The sequence below is a fragment of the Lathyrus oleraceus genome, chromosome 4 (assembly GCF_024323335.1).
Source record: "Lathyrus oleraceus cultivar Zhongwan6 chromosome 4, CAAS_Psat_ZW6_1.0, whole genome shotgun sequence".
NCBI lineage: Eukaryota > Viridiplantae > Streptophyta > Magnoliopsida > Fabales > Fabaceae > Lathyrus > Lathyrus oleraceus.
Genome location: NC_066582.1, coordinates 264,213,879 through 264,229,149, shown reverse-complemented (window position 1 = coordinate 264,229,149; position 15,271 = coordinate 264,213,879). Strand labels below are relative to the sequence as shown.

The window sequence follows — 15,271 nt, the reverse complement described above, 5'->3', positions numbered from 1 at the left end:
TACAAATAAATAACATATATGAGAACTATTTCATTTTTTTAATTCATAAACTATCACTATTAAACATTGTGTGGTATTTCAGTCTAAAAAAACATTGTGCTATATTTAGTTTTTTTGAAATGCTATTATATTTTCTTCTATTCGGTACCTTTTGTATCTCTTTTTATAATATAACTATTTATCATTAAAAAATATCGCTATGCAAAAAATTGCGTATTATTTTTATTTTGTTTTTATCAATTCATGACCCATATCTTGAAAATACTTGAAAATATTTAATAACATTTTAATAGAATATACTAAATATTTCACAATTGTATTATACTTTATTCATCAAACCAAATCCAACCATTAATCCTTTCTTGGTCAAAATATTCACTTGCTAGATATTAATAGAAGGAAAATTAAAAAAATTAGTCAAAATATTTATTTAGAAAGTAAAATTAAAAAAACAAAGAAAACACAAAATATACTTAAAAAGTATTATGAAATACATTTATAATGTGATATATTTTTTACTCAATTAATATACTAATAAAGCAATGATAAACTTTAGACAAACCATTTTCACTATATATATAACATAATATTGTATAGTTTTTAGCCCTTATATTTTAACAGACAAAATATTTATCAAATATTTATCAATTATATCAAATAAAAAAACACATATTATACCAAAACAATGTGCTCACGTTTTCCATTCTATCTGAAAAACCTTGGTAAAATCGAAACAGCAAACCACCTTGTAATTCATTTCCCACGGTTTGTTGACTCAGCAAAAAAAGCCCTATAAAAGTGTGATAGGCTTTTCTTCTTCATTCATATTTCTCTTCCAGTTTGTTCAATACCCTTAAGATCCTTGAGTCAAATTTCAAGCTTTTTTTAATTGTTCTTTTGTGTACTTTTTCTTTCCTCTAAATCTATATTTAATCACACTCTTTGGTTTCGTTTTCGTTGAGAAGTTATTTGATTAGAATGTTGAATGAACATGGTGCTCAATAGTCAATATGGGTATGTTTAAAACTTTTTTTCTCTCTCTAGGTATTGTTGTTATTCATCAACGACCATATTTGTAAGTTCGGAATTTCAATTCCGGGTTTAGTTTTGTAATTGTTAGTGTTTTTGTTTAGTTCATTTGTGTGTTTTTCTTTTGGTGTAATTCTTCATTTGTAAAGTAGAGAAAGAATCTTTGACTGCATCTTTCAAAAATGGAAAACTTGAGAAACTGGAAGAATGAGAATATGAGTGTAAACAAAATAGGGAAGACAATAAAAAAGAATTCATCGCAGCAATCAATTGATTTCGGAAACAATGGCATAACTAGCGGTAGACATCATTACCCGCAGCAAAAAATTCATCACATTCACAAAGACGATTTTAAGAGTTTTGTTATGCAGGCTACTGGAAGAGAATCAAACGGGCCTACTAGAACTCAATCTGAGTTTACTAGGTTGCAGCAAAACAGGCCTCCTCCTTTGGCCAATGTGAGGCCACTTAATCGGTTTTCAATGCAACCACCATCTCCGCAAGTGCCTTACATTAACGGACTGGTTGTCCCTCCTTTGCAGCCGATTAGTGGCCCTCCGATTTTTGATCATTCATGGAATAATTTCGTCGAGTCTCCGATCTCAACTTTCACGAGAGAGTTTCAAGACTTAACGAACCACTACGACGGTGGTGCGTCCAGAGGTAATCAATTCCAGTCATACCCTCCTCCTCCCCAACAACCATTGATCAACAATGTTAATGTTAATCTTCAATTTCAACCACAATATTTTCCAATTCAAACTCAAATGGTTAACAATGTTGAACATTATAACCTATCATCGGCTAACAACCAAACTTTTTCGAATCCTAATCCTTCTATGTCTATGAATGTTGCTAGCAACCAAACTTTTTCTATGAACACTGGAAATCAATTTCTGAATAATTTTCCTCTGTCACAAGCAAATTACTCTATGTCACCGCCTTCTGAATACTTGTTGGCTTCGCCGACACCAAAATTGAATGTCCAATCTCCTCAGTCACCTTATATGCCTCTCCTGTCACCAAGAATTTTCTCTTCACCTTCGTCCCCAGATTACCCTTTCGAACCATATCTACATAATGAGATTTTAAGTCCCGAACCTCCGTCTTCACTTTCTGCAGGCATATTTCCTTTTACAAGTACTCATAGGTCAGATGGTGATGAATAGCCTTCTCATGCTTCATTCATGATGTTGCTACTGTCAAAGTTCATAGTTAACTCATATTGTCTTTATTTCTTTTACTTGTTTTGTTATTGTTATGTAAGGATGCTCTTTTTAAAAATAAATAATGTAATGGTTAGTTCTCAAAATACCTTAAATTATTTCTATTTTCTTTGTTGTGCATGGAATTTTTTTATGTAATGACTTTATTTGGCAAATAAAGATGAAATGTACTTGGCCATTTAGTTTCCTATTCCATCAATGGCTGTTTTTGGAAGATTTTTGTTGACTTGACTTGAGGTAAAAATAACAAAACTTAAAATTTTCTACCAAATTGAGTGAATTGAATAGGGTTATAAAAAGAAAAGTGAATTGAACAATATTAATCTTGATTTGGTATATGCATTTATAATCAAAGCAATGAGTGTATTTAGACTTATTTATATTTTCCTAATATATTAAGTAAACGAATATGTGCATATATTTAATTTCATATTATGAAATCAAACATTTTTACTCTTTCTGCAAGATTCATATATACATTTTATTGACTTCTTTAGTCTTTAAAAAGTCTTGATTACACTTTGATTGCAATTTTAGTGTGTATGGCTTTGACCGTCACTTTTTTCTTTTCTTTGAGATATGGTAATCTTTTATTTTCATTTTTTTATGAATTTATGCCCTCATTTATTATTATCACATCAACTCTCATTGTCTGCATGAATTTTCTTTAACAATAGAAAGTATGATGGCAACTGAAGCCTTAACATATTATTGAAAGACCGTATAAGTACAAGAAGTATTTTAAAGGAAATTTAAAGAGCCAAATAATAAAGCAGAGCTAAAATAAAGGCAACAAAACAAGTAATTGAACTAAAAGAAGAAAACTAAAAAAATAACAAACCTTCCCTAGAAGATACTCAAGAACACTCTAGTGCAAAATCCAAAGACACTTACCTCTATATCGGCTAAGACAAAGAGTATAGTTTTCAAGACAAATAGAGAAAACACAAGAAATTATCGCGTTTTTACTAGGATATAATTTTCAAGCTAGGAGATTCCTTTTATATTCCACATTCTTCACACTAGTAGAGGAACCTTAAAAAACAATACATTTTGGAAATTTCAAAATTGACCAAACTACAGTGGGCATGATCATAATCAAACAACCTCTCACCCTAGACCTACCTCCCAATAATCTAAGGACCAAAAAAGAATATTGAGATCTCTTGAAAAATCAAAACACAATCCTAGCCACCTAAATATATCATACCAAACAGATGTTACCAGGTCGCAAGATACAAATAAATGGGTAACAAAACTTAGAAAAAAACTCTTAGGATTCACTAACATCATACACCTAAACAAACTATCTATGGTAGAAACATTTTCTTGAAAAAGCTGCTAGGAGAAAACAACCACTTTAGAAGGTGTACTTTGGCTACCACATATAAGAGGAATCACCAACTTCTCTGGAATTTTCAAAGGAATACAAAGCATATCACACTTAAGGAGACCATAATAAGCTGAGGCGGTTGAAAAAATACCACCCTCCGAATAACATTATGATGACTTCTCGAAAAATATACCGATAATATTGAATTAATAATAAAAAATATTGTCTCCACAAGCATTGAAATTTAACAAAGTAAGAATTGTGCAAAATATATAACAATGGAGTTTTTTTAATTGGTTTTTCAAAGATAAAAATACGAGAAATAAATTGGTTCTAAATTTAATAACGAGAAAATGATTATGTTTTACTCGAATCCCTTATTCCGTTGGTTTTATTTAATGTATTGGATAAAGAATATTATGGTTATAATCCTACGACTAATTAACAAAGCCACTATACCATAACCTTGGTGTATAGCTCACTAATTTCTAATAGTAACTTCCTTTCCCTATTAGGTCAGCGAGAGTGAAGATAAATGTCATAAAGGTGCGTTAAATCAAAAGCCACTACTAGTGATATCCTATTCTTATTTAACCAGCAAAAGTAGAATAATTCCTCTAGTTCAGATTCATAGGCTTAGTGTAAGTAATGCCTACTCATCTAATATTGATTTATCAGCACGTCCACAAATAATAAGTACTAAGCACAAGAATAATTAAATAGAAATTATAACTTCAATAATTTAAAAAACACCAAACTAAACACATGATCCAACAGGTTCATTACAAGTTCATCTCATAAATCATAATCTAAAGTAATTTAGCTACTCATAGAAAATGATAAAATACCAAGATGGATGATAAAGTTTGCATGAAAATACCTTGAAAAACTGACCTCAAATGACTTCCAATGGTCTCAAAATCGTCTCCTTGGGAATCCTTGTCGTCGCTTTAGAATAAAAACCATAGAACCATTGTAAATGTGTAAGACCCTAATTTTGACCCTAAGATCCCTCATGGCATCATATTATTGCCCATTGCATTGCCTCAAGGATCATAGCATCTTGGCTCCTTAACCCTAGGGTTGGGACTTGTGTGAGTTGGTTTGAGACCACCAAGCATGCTTGAGTTGTATATTATTGCTTTTCTTATTTTGTTTACTAACCAAAAGCACAAAAATATGTCACTAACTTTGTTTGTTTTGAAGCTCAAGCAGTCATGAGATCCTTTGCTCCTAGGAGGCTCCTATGCTCATTAAAGTGGCTAGATGAAGATGAAAACAAGCATGACAATGGTCCACAAGGTTCCTAATCATCATATATGTCTCCCGAGTATCTCAAATTTCCATTTTGATCAAGATAAATCAGAGGGCTTGAGGATTGTTTCCCAAGGAAACCCTAATTCAACTGCACATTGACTGTGCCTTGCTCATGAAGCAACCTCAACCTATGATCAAATTAAATCAATGGAAGTTCTTTAATTAATCATTTTATTCATATATTAGCTTATGTGAGTATCCTCAATCATTCATTCATCAAGATTTGAAGTTTGGCCTTGAGAAGTTGACCAGTCAAATCATCTGACCAATCTGAGATCCACTGAGACCTAATTTTTGATGTGTTTGTCAAATGAAGATGACCCCAAGAGAAACAATGTTCTTAATAACCATATGCACAACTTTCATGTTTATCAAAAATCCATTTGAAACTTGGAAGGTCATCATTCATTTCAAAACATTATAGGTCATTTTGACTAAAACCCTAATTTTAGGTCAACTTCCCAAGGACCTAACTTCTTCATTTTTATGATTTTTAGGTGAGACCATTTGCATTGGAAATATTAAGATGTCTAGTTCAAAGGTTATGTTGGACAAAATTTCATAATCCTAAAATAAACACATGTGATAATACAAAACATTATAGGTCACTTTGGACCAAAACCATTGAGTGTTGAAAAAGTCCAACTTCAAGTGCCCATAACTTTCTCATCAAAAATCTAAATGATGCAAAATATAAGTCCAAATTGATAATCTTGAAAATATCTACAATGTTTATGTTGAAGGTTTTTCGATTTGAGGATTGAATCATTGAAACATAAGGGCTTGAAGTTGGCCACTTTTGGCAAATTTTTCAAAGACATGTTTTGTACATCAAACTTCATGACCAGTTTTCATAAATTTCCAAACTCCAAATGGATTTTTTCCCAACATAGCTTTTGTTCCTTATGTCAAGACCTTTCCAACCATTACTCACATGCCTATGTTTTGATTTTCTATATGGGACTTTCGAAGAGGGGAACATTTATGACCAAATATGAAACTCACATGGAATCTTCATGCACAAGCAAACACTGTAACACCCCGATAAAATAAGATAATTATTTAATTTAAGTTAATAATATATTTATTAATTTAATTAAATAATTGGAATATTATCATTGGAATTATTATTATTGTATTGGAATAAAAGTTGGAATTTAGAAAAGGTCCCATTTAGTAAAAAGGTTTATTTTTCACGTGAAAAGAAAAGGAGACAGAAAAGTGGAAAAGGGCTAAGAGCCAGAGAACAAGGGTTGAAGAGAGGAAGAGCTTGAAGCTGCAGGATTGCCGGATTAACTCAGGTAAGGGGGGTTTATCGTCGATTAATGGGTATTATGGGATAACATGTAGTGGGTAGTGATAAACCATGGATTTGACTCTGATTAGAATGATGTATGCTGAAAAATTGTGAAATATTGGATAAACGAAATATGGGTTTTAATTGAAGAAATTCGTAGGAATTAGATGTAATAATGGTAGGAATTGTGAAATCGAATAGGGTATGATTCGTGTTAGATGATATGAACGATTACTGTGTAAAATTGGATTGTAGGAGGTTGGATCTGAGGAATCTCGTAGCAGAGAAAACCCATTGCAGATCTGAAATTCTGGTTTCTGGTCATACGCGTATGGCACTAGGCAATACGCGTATGAGATGGTCTGGTACGCGTATGGCACTAGGCAATACGCGTATGGATGAGGAAGATGATGTTTTGAACGTGGTTTGGTCTCTGTTGGTACGCGTATGGGGAAGTGGTACGCGTAGCATACGCGTATGAGATGGTGTTACGCGTATGGGATTTGGTCAGGAGATGGGCCATACGCGTATGGGATTAGGCAATACGCGTATGGGCAGATTTGTGATTTTTCTGGGCTGTTGTTATGCAGTTTTTGGTTGTTCAGCTGAGTAATGTAATTTGGCTGATGTATGATATAGTAGGGATCATTTCCCGTTGTTTTGAGTAGTATAGGTATTAGTAGAGTGTGCTAATACTGTGATTATTAATTGGCATGACATGATATGATTTTGTGATAATATGCTGATGATGTATGATTGTATGCATAATGTTGTGAATGTATGTATTATGTGGAATGGACTGTTTATGGCTTAGAGTGTGAGCATATGTCCATTTTGAATTGTTGTTGATGTTTGCATGCTAAGTGATTTAGCTTGCATATTGTGGCCTTTATGGTGGTAGCTAATTCCCATGGTGAGGAATTAGTGAGTTAGTCATTATGGACTGTTGATTGATGTTTGCATGCTAGGTGAATTAGCATGCATATCATAGCCCTTGGGGTGGTAGCTAATTCCCATGGTGAGGAATTAGTGAGTGAGTCACTAGGTCTCAAATGAGTGGGACTAGTGATCTTGGTAGCCGTACCTGGATTTGGTCGGTGAGGTTGAACTATATGTTCACGAATAGTCGGTACCGCATGCATGGAGTCTCATTGCATAATGTATGTATGTATGGCGTATAATATGAATGGATGTATTCCAATATTATACGTGTTGTTTTGGTTATTGTGTTGAGTATGATTTTTGAGTTGATATTGCAGTTGCTGAATATGTGTGATCTGATTAGGGTGATGATATGTGATTGTTACTTAGCATTACATGATATTTTATAATGCTTATTACATCGATTGAGGAACTCACCCTTACAACTATTTTTCAGGTAACGAACAGTGATTGAGTAGAAGCTAGTGCTTGGAGTCTAGTGTAGTCTCCTTAGTGGGTCATGCTCTGATAGATGTAACATCGGGACGGGATGTTTTACCTTGTTGAATAATTTTACATGTATTGTGTTACATGTTTTGTATGATTGAGTTGTTCTCTATCCGCTGCGTATTGTGCAATGCTTTATGTTTTGATATAATAAAAGAGCATGACAGTTAATTTTGGTGAATGGTGTGAAGAGATTGTGTGACACCCTTAATTGCATATTTACTCTGATTATATTGCTATTTTAATTAAATATTTGGGGTATTTTAGAAGGGTGTTACATTAGTGGTATCAGAGCATAGTCGGTCGAGTCGAGTCGTAATTATTCTGTTTCCCCTGTACGGGATAGGTGTTGTGTAACCCTATCAGTACTTATTGTTTTAGCTTGTTGGGTTTTCAGAATAGAGATGGCTGGAAGAGGTAGAGATGATGCTGCGATTGCTGAGGCTCTGGGTATGCTAGCTGGAGTACTTGGAGGGAACCCGAATGTTGTGGGAATGGGAGCTGCTCGTCAACTGAGTGAATTCCAGAAGAACAATCCTCCAATGTTCAAGGGAGCATACGATCCAGATGGTGCTCAGAAGTGGTTGAAGGAGATCGAGAGGATCTTCCGAGTGACTGAGTGTGCCGATAACCAGAAGGTCAGGTTCGGTACGCATATGCTGTCAGAGGAAGCAGATGACTGGTGGGTTGCTACCCGCACTGAGTTGGAAGCTGCTGGGAGTGCTGAGATCACTTGGGCGGTGTTCAGAGAGAGATTCCTGAGGAAGTACTTTCCAGAGGATGTCAGAGGAAAGAAAGAGATAGAGTTTTTAGAATTGAAGCAGGGCAACCGGTCTGTTACTGAGTATGCTGCTAAGTTCAGAGAGCTGTCGAAGTATTACACTCCCTATAACGAGGCTACTAGGGAATTTTCAAAGTGTGTGAAGTTTGAGAACGGGTTACGTCCCGAGATCAAGCAGGCTATTGGGTATCAACGGATTAGAGTGTTTTCTGACTTGGTGGACTGTTGCAGGATTTTTGAACAGGATACCAAGGCCAGAGCGGAGAGCTATCAGCAAAGGGTTGATAGGAAAGGCAAGAATCAGAATGATCGTGGGAAACCGTATGCAGCTGGCAAAGGTTTCCAGAGACAGAGTGGGATGAAGAGGCCTAGTGGGGGAGACTCCAGTGCCCCTGCTAAGTGTTTCAGATGTGGTCAGGCTGGACATCGTATCCATGAGTGTACCAGTAATGAGAAGAAGTGTTTTAAGTGTGGAAAAGGTGGTCACTTGGCTGCAGAGTGTCGGTTGAAGACTGTGACTTGTTTCAACTGTGGAGAAGTGGGTCATATCAGCCCACAGTGTCCTAAGCCGAAGAGAGAGAACCAGTCGGGAGGCAAGGTCTTTGCTTTATCGGGTTCTGAGACTTCTGCAGATGATCGTTTGATCCGAGGTACGTGTTATATTAATGGCTTTCCTCTTGTAGCTATTATTGACACCGGTGCTACTCATTCCTTTATATCCTTGGATTGTGCTGTGAAACTTAAGTTAGAGATATCTGAGATGCATGGAAGTATGGTGATTGATACTTCTGCGAAGGGTTCAGTGACTACTACTTCAGTTTGTTTAAATTGTCCTTTGAGTATTTTTGGTAGAGACTTTGGGATAGACCTCGTGTGTCTTCCACTAGTGCAAATTGATGTTATCCTGGGTATGAACTGGTTGGTGTGTAACCGAGTTTCTATCAACTGTTTTGATAAGACTGTGATCTTTCCTGAGATTGAGGAAGGAAAGGATTTGTTTCTATCAGCGAGGCAGGTGAATGAGGCAGTAGCAGATGGGGCAGAGTTGTTTATGCTGTTAGCGACTTTGGAGGCTAAAGATAAACTGGTGATTTGCGATCTAGCCGTGGTGTGTGATTTTCCTGATGTGTTTCCTAAAGAAGTGAATGAATTACCGCCAGAGCGTGAAGTTGAGTTCTCGATTGATTTGGTACCTGGTACTAGGCCGATATCGATGGCTCCGTACCGTATGTCTGCTGTTGAGTTAACTGAATTGAAGAGTCAGTTGGAAGATCTGTTGGATAAGAAATTTATTCGTCCGAGTGTGTCGCCATGGGGTGCACCAGTGTTATTGGTTAAGAAGAAAGAAGGTACTATGAGGTTGTGTGTGGACTACAGGAAACTGAATAAAGTGACGATCAAGAATCGGTATCCTTTGCCGAGGATTGATGATTTGATGGATCAGTTAGTTGGTGCGAGTGTGTTCAGTAAAATAGATTTGAGATCTGGGTATCATCAGATACGTGTGAAGACTGAGGATATTCAGAAGACTGCTTTTAGAACAAGGTATGGACATTATGAGTATTCTGTAATGCCTTTTGGTGTGACTAATGCACCTGGAGTATTTATGGAGTATATGAATAGGATTTTCCATCCGTACCTAGATCAGTTTGTTGTGGTGTTTATTGACGATATTTTGGTGTATTCGAAATCTGAAGAAGAGCATGCTGAGCATTTGAGAGTGGTTTTAGGAGTTCTACGAGAAAAGAAGTTATTTGCTAAGCTGTCTAAGTGTGAATTTTGGTTAGAAGAGGTTAGTTTTCTTGGTCATGTGATTTCAAGAGGTGGTGTTGCTGTTGATCCTTCTAAGATAGAAGCGGTATCTAAGTGGGAAGCTCCGAAGTCAGTTTCTGAGATAAGGAGTTTTCTTGGACTTGCAGGTTATTATAGGAAATTTATTGAGGGATTTTCTAAGTTGGCATTACCGTTGACGATGTTGACTAGAAAGGGGCAAGCTTTTGTTTGGGACTCAAAATGTGAAGAAGGTTTCCAAGAGTTAAAGAGAAGGTTAACTACTGCTCCTATTCTGATATTACCGAGTCCGTCGGAACCATTTGAGGTTTACTGTGATGCTTCATTGTTGGGTTTGGGTGGTGTTTTGATGCAGAATAAGCAGGTTGTAGCTTATGCTTCGAGACAACTGAAGATTCATGAGAGGAACTATCCGACGCACGATTTAGAGTGGGCAGTTGTGGTATTTGTTCTGAAGTTATGGAGGCATTACTTGTACGGGTCAAGATTTGAGGTTTTCAGTGACCATAAAAGTTTAAAGTATTTGTTTGATCAGAAAGAGCTGAATATGAGACAGAGGAGATGGTTAGAGTTTCTGAAGGATTATGACTTTGGTTTGAATTACCATCCGGGTAAAGCAAACGTAGTGGCTGATGTATTGAGTCGGAAATCATTGCATATGTCTATGTTAATGGTTAAGGAATTGGATTTAATTGAACAGTTTAGAGACTTGAGTTTGGTGTGTGAGAGTACTCACAATAGTGTTAAATTGGGAATGTTGAAGTTAACAAGTGGTATTCTGGATGAGATTAGAGAGAGTCAGAAATCCGATATGCTTTTGGTGGATAAGTTGACTCTAGTGAATCAAGGTCAAGGTGGTGAATTCAGAGTTGATGAGAATGGTGTTTTGAAATTTGGTAAGCGGGTGTGTATTCCGGATGTTACCGAACTTAAGAAGAGTATTCTTGAGGAAGGACATCGTAGTGGCTTGAGTATTCATCCTGGAGCTACGAAGATGTATCATGATTTGAAAAAGTTATTTTGGTGGCCGGGAATGAAAAGGGAAATTGCGAGTTTTGTTTATTCTTGTTTGACTTGTCAGAAGTCAAAGATTGAGCATCAGAAGCCGTCTGGGCTAATGCAACCGTTGGCTATTCCAGAGTGGAAGTGGGATAGTATCAGTATGGATTTTGTTTCTGGTTTACCGAGGACAAATAAGAATTTTGAAGCTATTTGGGTGATTGTAGACAGATTGACGAAATCGGCTCATTTCATTCCGATCAGAATGGATCATCCATTAGAGAGATTAGCTGAGTTGTATATTGAGAAGATTGTAAGTTTGCATGGTATTCCGTCGAGTATTGTTTCGGACAGAGATCCTAGATTTACATCGAAGTTCTGGGAAGGTTTGCAGAGGGCTTTGGGAACTAAGCTGAGATTGAGTTCTGCATATCATCCGCAGACTGATGGTCAGACTGAGAGGACGATTCAGTCACTAGAGGATCTTTTGAGGGCTTGTGTTTTGGAAAAGGGAGGTGCTTGGGATTGTTATTTACCTTTGATTGAGTTTACCTACAACAATAGTTTTCATTCGAGCATTGGTATGGCACCGTTTGAAGCTTTGTATGGTAGGAGATGTCGGACACCTTTATGTTGGTATGAGTCCGGTGAGAGTGTTGTGGTTGGACCGGAGATTGTTCAACAAACTACAGAGAAGATTAAGATGATTCAGGAAAAGATGAGAATTGCTCAGAGTCGTCAGAAGAGTTATCACGACAAGAGGAGGAAGTCACTTGAGTTTCAAGAGGGAGATCATGTGTTTCTTCGTGTTACTCCGATAACTGGGGTTGGTCGAGCTTTGAAGTCGAAAAAGTTGACACCTCGATTTATTGGTCCTTATCAGATTTTGGAGAGGATAGGAGAGGTAGCCTATCGTATCGCTTTACCGCCGTCACTTGCGAATTTGCATGAGGTTTTTCATGTGTCTCAGTTGAGGAGGTACATTCATGATCCGTCGCATGTGGTCCAAGTAGATGATGTCCAGGTGAGAGATAACCTGACTGTTGAAACATCACCTATGAGGATTGAGGATCGAGAGTTGAAGCAGTTGCGGGGTAAAGAGATTGCTTTGGTAAAGGTAGCTTGGGGAGGACCAGCAGGTGGCAATGTGACTTGGGAACTTGAGAGTCAGATGAAGGAGTCTTATCCGGAGTTATTCACTTGAGGTATGTTTTCGAGGGCGAAAACTCTTTTACTGGGGGAGAGTTGTAACACCCCGATAAAATAAGATAATTATTTAATTTAAGTTAATAATATATTTATTAATTTAATTAAATAATTGGAATATTATCATTGGAATTATTATTATTGTATTGGAATAAAAGTTGGAATTTAGAAAAGGTCCCATTTAGTAAAAAGGTTATTTTTCACGTGAAAAGAAAAGGAGACAGAAAAGTGGAAAAGGGCTAAGAGCCAGAGAACAAGGGTTGAAGAGAGGAAGAGCTTGAAGCTGCAGGATTGCCGGATTAACTCAGGTAAGGGGGGTTTATCGTCGATTAATGGGTATTATGGGATAACATGTAGTGGGTAGTGATAAACCATGGATTTGACTCTGATTAGAATGATGTATGCTGAAAAATTGTGAAATATTGGATAAACGAAATACGGGTTTTAATTGGAGAAATTCGTAGGAATTAGATGTAATAATGGTAGGAATTGTGAAATCGAATAGGGTATGATTCGTGTTAGATGATATGAACGATTATTGTGTAAAATTGGATTGTAGGAGGTTGGATCTGAGGAATCTCGTAGCAGAGAAAACCCATTGCAGATCTGAAATTCTGGTTTCTGGTCATACGCGTATGGCACTAGGCAATACGCGTATGAGATGGTCTGGTACGCGTATGGCACTAGGCAATACGCGTATGGATGAGGAAGATGATGTTTTGAACGTGGTTTGGTCTCTGTTGGTACGCGTATGGGGAAGTGGTACGCGTAGCATACGCGTATGAGATGGTGTTACGCGTATGGGATTTGGTCAGGAGATGGGCCATACGCGTATGGGATTAGGCAATACGCGTATGGGCAGATTTGTGATTTTTCTGGGCTGTTGTTATGCAGTTTTTGGTTGTTCAGCTGAGTAATGTAATTTGGCTGATGTATGATATAGTAGGGATCATTTCCCGTTGTTTTGAGTAGTATAGGTATTAGTAGAGTGTGCTAATACTGTGATTATTAATTGGCATGACATGATATGATTTTGTGATAATATGCTGATGATGTATGATTGTATGCATAATGCTGTGAATGTATGTATTATGTGGAATGGACTGTTTATGGCTTAGAGTGTGAGCATATGTCCATTTTGAATTGTTGTTGATGTTTGCATGCTAAGTGATTTAGCTTGCATATTGTGGCCTTTATGGTGGTAGCTAATTCCCATGGTGAGGAATTAGTGAGTTAGTCATTATGGACTGTTGATTGATGTTTGCATGCTAGGTGAATTAGCGTGCATATCATAGCCCTTGGGGTGGTAGCTAATTCCCATGGTGAGGAATTAGTGAGTGAGTCACTAGGTCTCAAATGAGTGGGACTAGTGAGCTTGGTAGCCGTACCTGGATTTGGTCGGTGAGGTTGAACTATATGTTCACGAATAGTCGGTACCGCATGCATGGAGTCTCATTGCATAATGTATGTATGTATGGCGTATAATATGAATGGATGTATTCCAATATTATACGTGTTGTTTTGGTTATTGTGTTGAGTATGATTTTTGAGTTGATATTGCAGTTGCTGAATATGTGTGATCTGATTAGGGTGATGATATGTGATTATTACTTAGCATTACATGATATTTTATAATGCTTATTACATCGATTGAGGAACTCACCCTTACAACTATTTTTCAGGTAACGAACAGTGATTGAGTAGAAGCTAGTGCTTGGAGTCTAGTGTAGTCTCCTTAGTGGGTCATGCTCTGATAGATGTAACATCGGGACGGGATGTTTTACCTTGTTGAATAATTTTACATGTATTGTGTTACATGTTTTGTATGATTGAGTTGTTCTCTATCCGCTGCGTATTGTGCAATGCTTTATGTTTTGATATAATAAAAAAGCATGACAGTTAATTTTGGTGAATGGTGTGAAGAGATTGTGTGACACCCTTAATTGCATATTTACTCTGATTATATTGCTATTTTAATTAAATATTTGGGGTATTTTAGAAGGGTGTTACAAACACCATTCAAATTGCACGTCCAATTCAGCTTGGAATGAGTTCAGCTTGCATTTTCACTTGAGTTTGGGTCTCACATGCGCCTGTACAGGCCCATGCATGGAGGACCCAAAGCATCATGCACACGAGTTTGACACCTCATTTGCTTGCACTTCAGCTATAAATAAGAGCCTTGCCTCATTCAAATTTCACCCTGAATTCAACCTGAAGCTCTGCTGAAATTCAAACCCAACCACACTAGAGGAATTCTGATTTTATTTTCTCAAATTCAAACTTGAATTTCAACTTCCTTGATTGATCTTCAGGTTCTAATTCCTAAGCATATCATCATCATCATCTCCTGATCAAGTTGGAAGCAAGAATTGGAGCAGATCGTGTTGTTTAAAGCTGCACTTCAAAGGTTTATGATCCAACTGTTTTGAGCTATATCTCATCATATATTATGAATTGCTTGTGTTCATTTGGTTTTCTGAAGTCCTCGTGTGAGAGGCAAGCCAGTGGTGGCTTTGATTTTGTGTTTTGAAGCACTTCAGTTTAAGCACCTAGAAATTCAAGCTCAGATTTCTCATTCCATAGAGATCTTGAGAGAAATCCGAGGTTACAGGGGTGATGTACATCACCCTAGCTTCATTTTGATATAAGACTCATGCATTTTGGTTGAGGTTTGAAAACCTGCAACTGGCGGCCGGATTTAGTTAGTTCACCGGAGAAGACGGTGGTTTCCATCACCGTCCCCACATGGAACTTATGGAGCCATTAGATCTCATTCACACGTTATAATCTCAGCCATGCATTATTTTGACTTTTTTAATTCAGCGTGTGTTGCATTGGACTTGTGACTATGGTACGCGCGC

General features: G+C 36.9%; 1 protein-coding gene across 1 annotated transcript in view; it reads left to right on the top strand.

Moving 5' to 3' along the window:
* Positions 1-659: 659 nt before the first annotated feature.
* The window catches only part of LOC127135432 (protein HAIKU1), a 29,241-nt gene continuing 14,629 nt past the window's right edge, over positions 660-15,271 (top strand). Inside the window, exon 1 of the mRNA XM_051062147.1 lies at positions 660-1,692. Within this exon, the coding sequence (XP_050918104.1) occupies positions 1,212-1,692 (481 nt within the window). The 5' untranslated portion in view covers positions 660-1,211. The remainder of the gene's footprint in view (positions 1,693-15,271) is intronic.